This window comes from Mercenaria mercenaria, chromosome 7 (assembly GCF_021730395.1).
Source record: "Mercenaria mercenaria strain notata chromosome 7, MADL_Memer_1, whole genome shotgun sequence".
Taxonomy (NCBI): domain Eukaryota; kingdom Metazoa; phylum Mollusca; class Bivalvia; order Venerida; family Veneridae; genus Mercenaria; species Mercenaria mercenaria.
In genome coordinates, this window is record NC_069367.1 from 80,073,253 (window position 1) to 80,089,697 (window position 16,445).

General features: G+C 33.8%; 1 protein-coding gene across 5 annotated transcripts; it reads left to right on the top strand.

Annotated features, from left to right (window-relative positions):
* The first annotated feature begins 4,549 nt into the window (after positions 1-4,549).
* On the top strand, positions 4,550-15,585 carry LOC123553843 (uncharacterized). 5 transcript variants are annotated; one of them, XM_045343528.2, is made up of 9 exons: positions 4,550-5,353; positions 8,297-8,393; positions 9,234-9,347; positions 9,640-9,668; positions 9,847-9,943; positions 10,231-10,275; positions 11,513-11,578; positions 12,985-13,121; positions 14,287-15,585. In XM_045343528.2, exons 1-9 carry the CDS (start codon positions 5,006-5,008, stop codon positions 14,548-14,550), a joined length of 1,197 nt encoding a protein of 398 aa, XP_045199463.2. In that variant the 5' UTR covers positions 4,550-5,005; the 3' UTR covers positions 14,551-15,585. The 5 variants fall into 5 exon arrangements, with proteins under 5 accessions (XP_045199463.2, XP_045199462.2, XP_045199461.2 ...); XM_045343527.2 differs by having other exon boundaries at positions 11,513-11,542; positions 13,596-14,430; XM_045343526.2 differs by having other exon boundaries at positions 4,551-5,353; positions 13,596-14,430.
* The last annotated feature ends 860 nt before the right edge of the window (positions 15,586-16,445 follow it).

Here is a 16,445-nt window from a genome sequence, read left to right on the forward strand (position 1 = left end):
TACATCCTATAGCATTGGCTTAAGTGGAATTATATGAAAGACTCCATTATCTCAAAGAACTAGGAAATATAACAAGGATGTATTAAAGTCCGTGGAGATATTTTACAGCCATGGCAAACACTTTAAAACTGGTGTGGTGATAGTTCAATGAATCGGTATGTAATTTAATATTTTCAATTCACCAGGCAGGGCATTTACCTATTTACCAATATAAAATACTGCAACCTCGTATCACCCAAAGCTGTGCAAGTTTCGTCTTATGAATCAAAATCATGAACTCGTTTTTGACATTACTGAATTAAATGGCGTAAACGATAACTTACATAAAATACCAAGGACAAAGTTCCAATGAAAGATATCAGCACCACTTACCCTTTCGTTAAATCAATGTATATGAAAATATACCCCAAAATACATATACTGACTAGTGCAAAGTAAAACACAAACAAAAACAGACAGAAGAAACAAATAAAGGACAACGCACTGGAATGGTCAGTGACAAACCACAACTTGGGAGTTCAAACCAGCTAATGGTGAACCAAACCTCATCACCATCTTCTCCAAAATTACAGGACAGTGTAAATCAAAGCCATCTTTGCAAAAGGCATGGTGTGTAAGCACAAAATCACTCGTGCGTATCTATAAAAACAAGCTTAACGAATCATATACGCATTTACTGGAAAACAGAGCATCTTTATGTTTCAAACTTGCTTAGAGCCATTGGATAGACTGGAATAAACTAACTTAAATACCGCTAAAATGCTAGTCTCTAGCACGAAGTAATGTTCCTATTTTTATGGATGACCAGAATGCGCAAATAATTTCAGGTAAGATTTTTGTATGTAATTTCAAACGAAATCCCCAATATCTTCATTAAAAGTTTTAATTAGCCATAAGGCATAATATTAGGAAGAAGGGGACATGTCTCCTAATTGCTATCTACCGGAATGCAGATTTCTACCTGGCAGGGAATTGTATAGATGACAGAGTTGCCAAGTTTTTTTGCATGACAATAACTGATTACGTGTAACTAAATTTAACTTACAAATTGCATATTAGTGTTTATTTGAATATTTTCCCCGTTACGTGATCTATTCAATAGTCATTGTCTATTTGACAAGATAAGATAATCTATACTTATTAGTTTATTTGTTATGTTAACAGAAGTAAATGTATTTTTCTATAGTTTGATGCTTACTCATACTACAAAAACAATAAAACACAGAACAAGAGCTCGTTTTAAGGTCTGTTGCTTTCCTAACATCCAGGCTACTATGAGGGTGGTAACGTGTCAATCCATGAACATTGACAAGACAGTGTATGGGCATACTACACGCCTCAAAAATGACTACAAAGCACTGGCAATATATTCTGCACATGTCTAGTTCCGGCATGTCTCAAAATATTACAATAGAATTTTAGCAACAACGAAAAAGACCGAAGCTTTCAAATCCCATGGAGACATTATTACCGTGCTTTTGGTGCGTTACCTTGCTTTCGGTGCGTTACCTTGCTTTCGGTGCGAGCCCATGGAGGCATTATTACCTTGCTTCCGGTGCGTTACCATGGAGGCATTATTTCCTTGCTTTCGGTGCGATCCCATGGAGGCATTATTTCCTTGCTTTCGGTGCGATCCCATGGAGGCATTATTTCCTTGCTTCCGGTGCGTTACCATGGAGGCATGCTTTCGGTGCGATCCCATGGAGGCATTATTTCCTTGCTTCCGGTGCGATCCCATGGAGGCGTTATTTCCTTGCTTCCGGTGCGTTACCATGGAGGCGTTATTTCCTTGCTTTCGGTGCGATCCCATGGAGGCATTATTTCCTTGCTTTCGGTGCGATCCCATGGAGGCATTATTTCCTTGCTTCCGGTGCGTTACCATGGAGGCATTATTTCCTTGCTTTCGGTGCGATCCCATGGAGGCATTATTTCCTTGCTTTCGGTGCGATCCCATGGAGGCATTATTTCCTTGCTTCCGGTGCGTTACCATGGAGGCATTATTTCCTTGCTTTCGGTGCGATCCCATGGAGGCATTATTTCCTTGCTTTCGTGCGATCCCATGGAGGCATTATTTCCTTGCTTCCGGTGCGATCCCATGGAGGCATTATTTCCTTGCTTCCGGTGCGATCCCATGGAGGCATTATTTCCTTGCTTCCGGTGCGATCCCATGGAGGCATTATTACCTTGCTTCCGGTGCGATCCCATGGAGGCATTATTACCTTGCTTTCGGTGCGATCCCATGGAGGCATTATTTCCTTGCTTCCGGTGCGATCCCATGGAGGCATTATTACCTTGCTTTCGGTGCGATCCCATGGAGGCATTATTTCCTTGCTTCCGGTGCGATCCCATGGAGGCATTATTACCTTGCTTTCGGTGCGATCCCATGGAGGCATTATTTCCTTGCTTCCGGTGCGATCCCATGGTGGCATTATTTCTTTGCTTCCGGTGAGGCATTATTTCCTTGCTTTCGGTGAGATCCTATGGAGGCATTATTACCTTGCTTTCGGTGCGATCCCATGGAGGCATTATTTCCTTGCTTTCGGTGCGTTACCATGGAGGCATTATTTCCTTGCTTTCGGTGAGATCCTATGGAGGCATTATTACCTTGCTTTCGGTGCGATTCCATGGAGGCATTATTTCCTTGCTTTCGGTGCGATCCCATGGAGGCATTATATCCTTGCTTTCGGTGCGTTACCATGGAGGCATTATTTCCTTGCTTTCGGTGAGATTCTATGGAGGCCTTATTTCCTTGCTTTCGGTGCGTTTCCATGGAGGCATTATTTCCTTGCTTTCGGTGAGATCCCATGGAGGCATTAATGTCTTGCTTTCGGTGAGATCCTATGGAGGCATTATTTCCTTGCTTTCGGTGCGTTACCATGGAGGCATTATATCCTTGCTTCCGGTGCGATCCCATGGAGGCATTATTTCCTTGCTTCCGGTGCGTTACCATGGAGGCATTATTTCCTTGCTTTCGGTGAGATCCCATGGAGGCATTATTACCTTGCTTTCGGTGCGATCCCATGGAGGCATTATTTCCTTGCTTTCGGTGCGTTACCATGGAGGCATTATTTCCTTGCTTCCGGTGCGATCCCATGGAGGCATTATTTCCTTGCTTCCGATGCGTTACCATGGAGGCATTATTACCTTGCTTTCGGTGCGTTACCATGGAGGCATTATTACCTTGCTTTCGGTGCGATCCCATGGAGGCATTATTTCCTTGCTTCCGGTGCGTTACCATGGAGGCATTATTACCTTGCTTCCGGTGCGATCAATTGCAAATGCATGCTGAGAACCAATTATTGCAATCTATACATCAAAAAGACCCTATCTAAGGAAGTTGTTTTTACGTAACTTAGATGATTTAATAGACATTATTGTACTTGCTTCGGCAGATCATGAATTCATGTTCCCTTCGTTTCCAGTGCATACATGACATATTACTCTTGCTCCGGTAGCGATCAATTAAGACGACTGCAACAATTTTTACTAACCAAAAATTAAGACTTAACGACGAGCGAGTTTTGTGTACAACTATTATCCGAATGTTACAATTAGAAATTGACATTTTCAATCAACTATTCTTTCCATATAAAACAGAATTTACATATAAATAGTGCATATACTGAAAATGAAACGTGTAAATATTTAAAAATAACTAAGATTTAAATTACCTTCTTAGTATGTCATATATCTGATAAGTTCGTGACAAATGAGCTAACGCATGAGTTTTACAACAATAGTGCATGCTATTTGCAAGATTTCCATGTCATGATGTGATTTTCAGCTACAGCTGGCATTTCCTGTCATCTGTTCAGGTATCATAATGTTTTGTTTAGCCAAAGTCTATGTGATTTAATGAGATCGAACGCTTACGACGGTCAATTTGACCTAGTCTCGAGGAAAGCTTGCATTAATCGTATTGGCTGTTTCTTTTCATGGTTACCAACAAACAAAACGCATTAATCATTTTATCTTAGTGAATAATTGCTGTATCATTGCTTGGTTTTAATTTGATTAATTTTAAAACTTTGTCACATCTTTCATTGTTTCTAGACCGGCACTAAATGAAATCCAAGATTTCTTTTCATCATACATTGCCGAGAATAATGGCAGTAAACACTATCATCTACTGTGCAGACCTCTGCTTAAGGTACGCGCTCGGGTAGTTTTTCTGACATTATAGAGCGTCGAAGGGTATTGACTTATGCACGCTTTTCCAATACTTTTTTTCCGAATTATAAAACTACCAGACAGTTTGTGCGATGTAAATTTTGTCAATATTAATCTTTTTATTGTTTTACAACCCTCACGTTTCAAGGGCTACTGAAATTTATCATACTAAACCTTATACCACTTTTGATAACTGACTTACATCGTCATGCTCTCAGTATAGTGACTAGGTGAGCATGAATAATTTGCATAAAAAGCGGGAATTTTCTGTCAAGACTATAAGTAATTACCAGTTTTAAATGCAACTGAAAACAATCGACAGCGCACAAAGAGTAATATACTTCCGCGGTACGTACGGTAAACAGGGGATTCCTTAGCGACTTTGGAAAAAAAATAATGGGCTATAAATCTAGATCGTCTGCCGTTTTTTCTGTCACTGTTCCTTTGGTATGACAAAGTTTGATATATATTATATATATATAATACGATATTAACGAATGCATATGTAAATAAAAGCAAATCTGGGTCATCGTCTACCGCGTACTACGGTGCATATTAAACGTGACATATCAAAATTCTAGGAAGTGAAATTGAAAGTAATTAACATATCTTTTTTTTAGCAGATTTTCTTACCAGATCAATAGTGTTAACATATATTGCATTTACCAACTACAATAAAAGCATGTCAAATTAAGATATGAGTGTCGATATGCAGATAACATACCTATCAATGTAAACATCGAAATTTCATACAAAAATAATTTGGCAAGAAATCTTATGCAAGGTGGACTTATGTGAATTAAACAATTACATGTTGCGTATATTATAATTAAAAATGCCGGAACTGACTAAGAACGTAGCTGACGTGGAGGATATAGAAGACGCTTGTTTGCAATGTAAAAGCAGACGGGAAGGTGAAACTCTAGCTTTAAATTCTGCACTGCGTAAAATTGCAATGCTTACTGCAGTTTGCAGTGTATTATGTGTGTTGACAATTTCTGCATGCGGGTGTTCGCTATATTTTTACACGCGTTTCCAAGGGTTTCATCAGGACCTGGTAGCACTGGTCAGAATGGAAGGCGAGGAAGCGGACAATATCTTGGGCGATCATTTTACTATGGAACACAACGCAATGCCTATGTATGGAGACCCGATAGACAATGATGATGATTTCGAAAATGAGGTGAGTTTAAAATACTAACAGCGGGATTGTTTGCTGTTTTGTTTTCTTTAAACCATGATTCCATATTTGTTCAGTAATGGTAGCAGTTCTACAGGTCATGGAGCGTTTGCTTTATTATCAAAACATTTATGTACTACCGATTGTTTCGTAGGAACTTCGGATGGTAGTATGAGCTCACAATATATACCAACAGAAATCCTAAAAAGGGGGAATTACTTAAATGATGCAAAGCGCAAAGATGTTCTTCGATATGAAAAATCGTCATATAAAATTAAACGTTACGGAACAGAAACAAACACACATAAACATAAAGAAACAAGACAATTTTTTATTGATTTTTTAATGTAATATGTAGATATATACAATTGTTAATACATGTAAAAACTGTTCCTGTTGATGCATGCTCGTACAGAATGGACTGGTATATGGGAGAAAGGCACAACTGATAAGCGACCTATTCACAATAGAACACTAATATTAATGAACGTATTACATGAATATTTACAACAACAGAACACAAAACTAACAATCATAAAACATTAATAACATCAAAAATATAAACACTGTTTTAAAAACAAGGACAGAAGTCCAACAGGAACAGTCACCTTCAAAGATTGCAGTCACACATTCAGCAAGTTAACTTTATTTCTCATATATAAAGAATTAAAAGTTACTTGGTATTAAAACGAAGTAGAAGCAAATACTGTTCAATAAAAAGAATTGGAACATTCTAACGTGGGTCTCATGAAACACTTCCTGTAATGGAATAATCAAACCAGAAGCTTTATTCTTTTATTATATAACAACTAGATTTATAGTTCTTGCATAGAAGCCAACTGTAAAGAACTTTTGAAAATAAAACGCATTGTAACATTCAGGTCATTGATGTTTCAATTTTCTATCAATGCAATCTTCGAAACTATTAAAGCGTAGCGCCCAAAATACATACAATGTAAATTCATATATTGCCTTCTTCTATCAGTTTATTTTTGGCATTAAATTTTCCCCACTTTCTCATTTTCGTGTTTTCACACTTACACAACAAGGTCAGTTATTCAGGAAGACTTTCTTATATACAACCGTTGTCGAGCGAAACTTAGTCCTTGGACTTGATATTGCATTTTGTAATTATAATCCAAACACTTGTAATACAATCGGAAATCAGATACTAGTATCTATTTTAGACAATTGTACCACTCGATGGTTTTTTGTACTTCATAACAATGCATTTCCCACTTGACATGGTTTCCTTAAATAACTTATTGTATGTTACAGTATGTACTAAAACTGGATTAAGAATGGAGTACAGACCTATTCTTATTGTAAACATAGTAATACACGTCTTAAAAGCATTTTCAAAGTGCCATGGCTTATTTACAAACCCATTATTTATTGGCAAACCCATTATTTTAACTGGGGACCATACGCCGCTTTTCATAGAATTATGCAAGTGTATCATTGAAGGCTACATGTGCACCGCCGTATGAACACATCTGCGGATATCTCTAAATTATTTTTGATTACAATTTTACATGTAGCATGTGTAAATGTTGAGTTCTGCTCAACCCGGGGCTAAAGGGCGTGGACGGTAGTATGCATTTCCACTACCGTCTATGAACAGGCTTACTCAAACCAAGCCTGCAACATTTTAGTTTTTGTCGTGTTGAGCGGCCTGTGGAGTTTTAACTTTTTCTATTTTATACTAAAAGCCTATTTAATTTATGATCAGCTATTTTTTAGAGTTTCTTTTCCATTTTTGTAATTTGAAAGTAATATAGACTGATTGGCGGATGAAATAAACTACAGTTTTATATGCAGTTAGTCCGTACCCGTAACCTCCTCTTCCCCCCCCCCCCCCCCCCCCCCCCCCCCGGTGATTTATTAACAGGAGAAAATATAGAGTAAAACAAATTAAAACAACCTGTTGTGCATTTTCATTCGAATATCAGGCTACCTCTAGCTGAATAGTTCTATAATAAATACGATACAAGTAGGATAATCTTAAGTGTTTGCATTATAGAATCGTGTTATCCTTTCAAAGAATTAATCTATTTTGAGGGAACTGGAAACTAAAAAAATCCCCTAAATGTTCCAAACATGTACAGTGTAAGTTGTAACACATTTATGACCTTGATAACGACACAACTGTGACACCAAAAATAATTTAATAAACTGGATATATGTTTGTATTGAGTACCTCGAGACCAGTATGATCATATTAAACATTATAATGAAATAATATATTTAACAATAATGATCCCCGCCTTTGACAAATAATAATTATCTTTTATTATAATGTAGACTATTGCAACCACCACAGTACAGTTCTAAGGTTTCTTCAAAAATATTTTCATTGATATTTTATGAAATCAATTTTGAATTCATTGTAGAGTTTGAGTTGCAATAAAAAATGCTTGAAGAATGTATGTAATTATTTATAAACACCGTCTGTTGTTTAATTTATTAGCAAATATGGACCAAATAAAACATCATACTAGAATTAACGATAATAATATCTCACTATATAACAAAAAGATAAATACAAAACAGAACAAATACAATCGTTTATAAAATATGTACATAAATAATTTCATACTTGCAGATTAGAATCAAGGGCTTAACAAAAGCGGATTGTTTCTTAATGTTCACCCCATGAATATTTTGTGTAAGATTTTGTTCTTTTAGCAAAGTGTTTTTATGACGATGAAATAGTACAATACGAATCTTAACAATAAACATATTTTAAGAAACAAACAGCATTACATATTGACCGATACACAAGGTATATGAATTTAACAGTTATTAGAAATATAAAGCTTCACATTTAGTATTTATTATGAAAATACAATAATTTATCTTCATTAATTAAATAATTACGTGAAGATTTTTTCTGTCTATTTTAAAACAAAACAAAACAAAATGTATAGAATTCATATGTTTTAGAGTCCAAGTCGCTTAAGGCATCGGCGAAGAAAGGAAAAGGGGAAAAAGAAACCAAGGCCAAAGAAATGCAACAAGAAGAAAATGAAAATTTGCGATTGTAAGTATGGATAAGGCGCAATAATGACGACTTAACTTTCTTTAAAAAAAAAAAAAAAAACTCCAAGATATGTCTGAAAACAAAATTTAATTTAGCGATTGTACATTATTTGTCCGATAAATTATTTTTTCAAACTTGATAAATAATAATTATATGATACTCTCTCAAACGTCAAGGCAATTGCAACATTTCCAAACTTACAAATTTAATTGATAGGTCTTCTTATCAATTCCGAACAGAACAGAACAGAGCAGAACTTTATTCGATATATGATATTATACATATTACATTTTATGGTCCCTTGTGATAATGAAGTCCTTTCATTTTTACTATAATAGAATTCCGGTGTTAGTGGGCGTGAGGGGTGTTGCACATTTCTTAACGACTAATAAACAGACTCTGTTGTTATTTTGCATTGTTGTGTTTTATGTTTCCAAAGGATCTTCTTATAGATTTTATCACATATAGACTTGAAAAAAACAGTTCGCCGTCATTTTAACAAGCCTACCAAAGTTGTGAATGGAAATTTTAAAATCGACTGAACAATAGGTTGTCGCCATTGTGTTCTCAATGCAACTTAAAAGTGATGAATACAATTATTTCGAATAAATTTTAGTAATTTCAACTGATCTTTTTATAAAACAAAAATTTCACAAATGTGAACCGAACATCACAAACTGCAAACAATCTATAACCCTTTTAATCCATTTTTCTATGTTTTATAGTATAAAAACAGTAATACTCTGGTTTCTGAATTGTTTCAACAAACAATAAATGCCATATAGAGGAGAAAATAAATTCTACTTGTAAAAAAGATACACCATTCTCCTTAACGATTAGGTTGCAAGAAGAAGTTGATAGAATATATCGACGCAAAGATTGAATCCGGGAATAAAATTACTACAAAACAAGTAGCGCAAGCTTTACCATCGCAAGCATCCCCTACACAACAAGGTAAGATTTAGTAGCTTGATGCACAGAAAATTAAATAGTAATGTCATTTTCTTCCATAGGTTAACATTCATTTTCATAACTTTGTCTTTATTCCTGTTTTCCTGAACTTTTAATACCGGATATACGTATAATTATATTTAAATTTAACATCCAAAGTGCATGATATATTACTTTTTATTCTGTTAATTATTTTATGATAAATTGATTAAAATCTGTAAAAAAATTCAAGTATCGGATGTAGAAATGTTAAACCATTTTGTAAGACAACTTATTGAAATGGTGCCTTTTACAGGTGGAATAGCCGAACAGAAACAGCACACAGTAAGTGCACTGAACTTTTCAAATATCCACAAAAATTTCAACGATTTTCAGATTAGAATTTAAAAGCAGATATTAGAATATACTGTTGTTTTTTTTTAAACTTAAGTTACCAAAGTATATTTGCTCTCACTATATATTTACATATACTTAAATATTTTTTTATATTAACGTGTTTCAGTATGTGTCTGCAGCTCATTATACCACATACGTTGACGAAAAATACATCGAGGACAAATTTGGGAAATTGGAACACGATACATATAACAACCCACCCAGTAAGTAAATTTCAGGCAAAGTGTCATTAGTTTTAACAAACTTAACTCTTTATTCCAGAGTGTATCTCCTTGAATAATTTCAACAGAAAAATATTAAGAGCTACCCTCTGACAGAAAAGCAAAGACAGTCTCTTGATAGTTGAAACAATGATAAATCTTAGATGTAGACATTTAAAAAACATGTTAAGCTCCTGACCCAGTTATTTACTTATACACTATACTAATTATAAGCGGAATCTCAAGATAGATCGCAATTCTCACTTGAAATGTAATGGATACTTCAACAGATAAAGAAAGCAAGGAAGTCACAGAAAGCCAAGAGTCCGAGGAAGGTAAAATAGAGCAGTGTGTTGCACTTTACACAATTGTACTGACACGCTTTCTTAGAAAGCAACCCTTTGATAATCAGAAAGGAAACCTTTATGTGGTTATTCGTTTGTGTGAATGTTGCAATCGGATTCCTTGCACTTTGTCGTGAGCACGAGAACAAGAAAACATGATAAAAAATTCTTCCCATCACACCACTTCGTAGAAATGCCCAAGTGCTTGTTATGAGGCCCAGAAAAATGATCAAACATATTCAAATAGAGAAATGCACTACGTGAACATATAATTATCAATATAGGGGTCGTAATGAAAGTAATATTGTAAAATTTTATTGTTAATTTGTTCTAAAGTTTGAAATGAGACCAAGGTTCGACAAGAAGTTTCGTTACAGCATTAGTGTATGCGTAGTTTCATCTACACTTGTTAGTCATAAATATTGAAGGGGAAGTTTTTGGGAAAATTTTATAACATATGATGAGAAACAAAATTATTTTATCAATAGCTCTGACCCATCTTCTCTTAGCAAAGTAATCTATAGGGACTAATCATCTAAAGCTGTGCAGACAAATTAACGAATTTATTTCATTACATGTATGACTAAAATAGATTTTCTAAGTCACATGCAAGTAAATTTAAATAATGTTACATATTGAATATCAAAACTGATAGATATTTGGCAAGATTCTTTAATTCTAGAATTATACAATAATTGGTATACATGACACGGAATTTTAATTTGGTACTCACTAAATTGTTAATGTCAGATAGTTTCATAAACGTAATGGTCCAATTCCTCTCAGTACGTTTCCCCTTTTCAGGAATCTATGGAGATTCATTATTAAGTATTATCCATGAATGAGATAGTTATAAATTACTTGTAAATACATCTTCACATGCTCTCGAAAAAGGACTAACGTACAGAACGAAATTCAACCAATATTTTAGCATAACTATTTGTACGAGTGTAGCAATACATCTTGCATAAATTTGACATTGTTATTTAAGTGTTTCGAGAATTTTTGTCTTCCGTGTAAGATAAGAACATGATGAGAAGGTGTTTGTCATTGGTATTTTTACGAAAGAGAGCTGACATATGTTTACTCAGCTTATATGCAAAAAAGCAGCTATAGTTTATTTCATAACTTATTTTATTACAAGTAAGTTCCATGAAGATTCTGAAGAACGAGAATTTGAGTTATATCACACAAGATTTTTGACTAGATATTGACATTTCATTTTCAGAGATGCACCTAGACTTACCAGAATGGCAGGGTACGTTGTATAGAAATAGAACATTCGTCACAACCGGTACAATTGTCGTTTAACATATTATAATTAGATAGAAATAAAAGTACTTGTATGTAACTCAAAAGCTTGCTTAATATAGTTTTGAATACATGTATATTGTATGATTTAAATAATGACTGACTAATTGTTTGCCTGTCTGTTTGACTGACTGATTGTTTGTTGCAGTAATTACACAATTTCAAATCGTTGCAACAGGTACAAGTGGCATTTAACATGTTAAAAGTATTGTTAATATATTTATTAGGATTTAGTTATTTGTAAGGAATTCAATGAAAAGATAAATTTATTTTCAAAGCATAGCTTACCTATTCAAATGACTGATTAATTAATCAGTTGAATATAAAAGTAATGCCTAAATGTATGATATTTAATCAAATAAATAGTTTTTACAAAATACTTCTGTCAATACACATATAGCGTCAAGAATAAATCGAGTTGAAGAAACAAGATAATTTGAGCATAGATTATCAAACAGTTGATTGTATGAAAGTTCAAATCTGTATTGAACACAATGTTTTCGGGAATACAAAAGAGAGCTATTTCTGTATAGATTTACTGTTAACCATTCTATAAAGTTTTCAGAAAACAGTTGTTTAGATTCCTTGAAATATAGTTTCTTACAAGTGGCTTTGGTAATTAAATATTCATTTACACACTTTGTTCGCGGTTCATACGATGTATGACTTTAAGTACAAGATTGAAATTGTGTTTACTTAGCATTACGTTAAACGATAAGCTATTTTTTGCAAACAGTTAGAGAAAAACAAGTGTGTAAAATTATATTGAGTTTTAGATTTTATTTCATGTTTTCTTTTTCTCTTTAAAGAGTGTATAACTTTTGGCCTGGAAAAAAAATATTCACAGAACCTTTTAAGTATCTGAAGTTGATAGCATGTTGACAATGTGGTTGTCATAATCTGTACATAAAAACTCATATAAATTGTTATTTTTGTCAAATCGGAAACCGTAATATACAGCAATCATTTTTCATTTGAGTTTGTTTCCTTGATAGTTTTTGCTTCAAACTAAATTACATATTTCTCTTAACGAATAAGACACCACCGCGGCTCTAGTGTCTTTAAATTCTGATATCTTTGATTTCTACTTGAGTACAGACACCAAATCTTGTTTTTGCAACAAACCTTTTCAAAGAGGTGCACTGCTATGTTCCCTTTTCATGTATGTTTGTGTCTACATGATACTAAGTATTCTCATTGCATTCGTTTATTGTAATGTGAACATGTGCTTGGCCGTTATGTAAGTGTATACATTTAAACACACACCCTTATTTCTATGTGGCGTGTTGTATGAGTGGCTACGTTCTTTGAACGTGGCTTTCCTTGTTGAATGCGTTGCTCTTGCTTTCTGCGAAATTGTGAACTAAACTAGGATTATTTCAATTTTAGCGGCACCTCTTACCTTACGATTTTTCAAAGAAGCTGATTGGATGGAGAATTCAACAGCAGTCAAAATATTTGACTTTGACAACAAAACAGGGAAATTTATTGCAAAACACACAGGACTATATCACATTTATGCGCACGTAGGTATTCTAGTTAATATAAAAGTAAAAAGGCATGTAGTGGAGTAAACGTATGTTTTGATTTGTTGACGATTGAGGCTCTTCAAATGAATACCACCCGCATTGTGATCGACGAGTCGATGTGGGTAATGTATTTAGATCAAAATCAAACGTTACTGGCGAACATAAGCCATATATTTTCTTTTAACAAAGCTTACACCAAAGTATGAAGATATCATTCATGTTATAATATAGTTGTCTTTCAGAAAACATAAGTTAAATCATATAAAAGTCCGAATTTTCCATAAATCCCACATTGAAAGAAATAAACAAAAAATCAAGCAAAACAGTCTTAATAATTCGCTGGAAAGAATGATAAATCTTGAACGAAAGGCAGAAATCCATTCCGTAAACTGAAACTACAAACTGACCCAATATCAATAATAGCCGACATAATATAACACCTGACTCATATCCTTTACTTTCACGTTGCAGGTCCTCTTTTATGATGTGAAGACGCGAATGGCCATTGGCTTAATACACGAGAATAAAAAGGGAGTGCCACGTGATAGTAAAGGAAAAGAGTCACTTGTGTTTAGATGCATGGAAAGTGTAGACTATGTGAACCCGCAGCTAAAAATTGGACAAAACGCTAAATTCAAGTCTTGCAGTGTGAATGGAGTGCTGTTTTTGAATCAGGGAGACACTATTGCAATGCAAAGTCTTTACAAACACACGTGCTTAGATCTGACATATGATGCAACATATTTTGGTGCAATTTACATCTCAACACCAGTTTTATAGTAGTTGCAAGAGATGATCATTTTGTAAATATTGTATATACATGTATTAAAAGATGGACGCAAAAACTGTCTTAATTTGTATGAAAGTATGTCAAATTACGACAGAATACGTTCATAATGTTAAATATGATCTCACTATGTCAAAATCCTTTCGTATATGATGTGTTCTAATAGAGTTGTGTTTGATACGCCATATGCTGTGTCTTTGGTCAGTTTCTTTCAGGGATGTGTACGTTATGATGAATCAGACGTATATGTATTATCAATCTGATAGGTAAACACTATATTAAATTCGGTTTAGAAATTAGAAAAAAGGTATAATTAATTGTCATTTTGATAAGCAAGGTCATTGACTGAATTTATATGGATTGTATTACTAACAGGCACAGTTCCGAATATCAAGAGAGCAGGGTATAGCAATGATACATAGAACACCGAGCGGTTTTGAAATTCTCAACTTGTTCAGATGCGGAACCAACGAAACTATTGATGGCATGAAAGGAATCGGTAAACCTTGCACACTGGGTGGAGTGGTACAAATAAAAGAAAATGAATATGTTGAGATACAACTGCTTGATGAAATGAGTCTTTTAAGTTTAAATCTAGATCATATGTACTTTGGAGCATTTTTATTACATCACGTGTGATGCTTTTAGTTTATTACACGCTTTGGGTACTGTACTGATAAAATATGTATTAAATTATTGATACAATGACATTATTACTGTAAATCCGTATTATATGTATTCTGGAGCACACCTGTTACATTATTTGTTACATTATTTGCAATGGATCTTACACACTTAGGATATTGTTTTGATGCTATTTACGTGTAATGGTTTGATAAATAAATCTTTGTAAATATATATCAAGATAAATCATCTGTTCTTTGCAGAACTTTTAACTGTATTTAATAAAGTAAATGAATATGTTGTGATAAATGACTCTTTTATGTGCGTATCAAGATCGGATGTGTTTTTAAGTATTTTGGACAGGATTGTGAATTGTGTACAACAAAACTTGTAATTTTCATGCAAACATTGATAAAATTCGTACACTGAGTGGTGCTCTAAAATATGATATAAATCAACTTGTGTATCTTGGAAAACAAATTTGAAAATGATACAATATTAATACTTGCTTTGTTCTTACATTCTGATATTCATACAATGTATGTGTGTATTCTTTTCCTTTAAATGTATTTCAGATATAGTTGATAGAAGTCAATTGCTATCTTGTGAATAATTTTACATGTATGGTGTATCTTTTATCAATGCATTTATTGTTTATATTTATATATATAGCTATTATTTACTCAAAAAGTAATTTCCCTTGGTTTAAAGGACAACTTAAAAATGATTTTTTTTTGTAATGTAAAATTTACGGAAACTACAAAGTGTTCTCATGTTGCGACAATTTCCAGGCGATTTCGTATTAATAAACTTGCACAATCATAGCAGTTTGAATTCCCTACTATTTTGAATGATCTCAGAAGTAAAGCATATAGGATTTGTGAACTTACAGACGAACTCCGGCAAACATGGAACTAATTGTTGATTATTTCGTTATGTTTGTTGTTATAACCTGAAATTATTGTATACAAGTGTATGTTTCATATGCAAGATGTTAATTATTTTCTTGTTTTTACAAATGTTTGTTGAATAAAACAGCCTTAAAAATGCTATCCGTTTGGCAACTTATTTTAGAAAAATAGACAATCATGCAAGGAAACCCCGAAGTTTTAAAAAAATGTCTTACATATACACAGTACCTAGGCAAAATAATTCAAAAAGGGATAACATAAACAGAAAACACAAAGTGGAAAACTGTTTTGCAAAAATAGACTTTTGAAGTTGAAATCAGTTCAATTTACAACATAATTTCCAATAAACTGTCAAAAGTGCACGCAATTGAAACATAAATGTATATATAAATCAAAGAAATTTTAAATAAAACTCATTCAGGAGACTGAAGAACGCTTAACAGTAACAACTGAAACAGATTTCTTGCTAGATAGTTTAACTGCATACTAAATCTAACCAGTTAATTATTCCGGTGCTATTGGATTGGATTTTCATTAAAAAGGCATAATATTACAAAAAAACTAATTGCTTTTTTGTTGCATAGCATTTTCCGGAAGTTCGGAAGTTGTTAGGTGCTTCTAGTTTTTCGTCTTAACACTAACCTGCAATCTTTACCGATGTTACAAACTTTAAGTTGCCTCCCTTGTGTTTATTTTGTTTCTACGCATGCAGTTTAATAAAAGTTACTTATCATGTCATGTGACATGTAAGTAGATACTTTTTGTTTGTTAAACATGTAAAACGTTTATACATAGAAACATATCGCATTTTATCATATATCTATAAGCCAAAATTTCATCTGATACTGAGTTATCGAGTACACCAGTAAGTAGGGTAGGGTATCTATTTATAGAAGTTATTATGAGGTAAGTAACGATAATAGCTAAATGGTCTGTTTAAAAATAGACACAATTCCTCGAAAATGTACATGTTTGACCCATACCGATTAACTTCTTCGG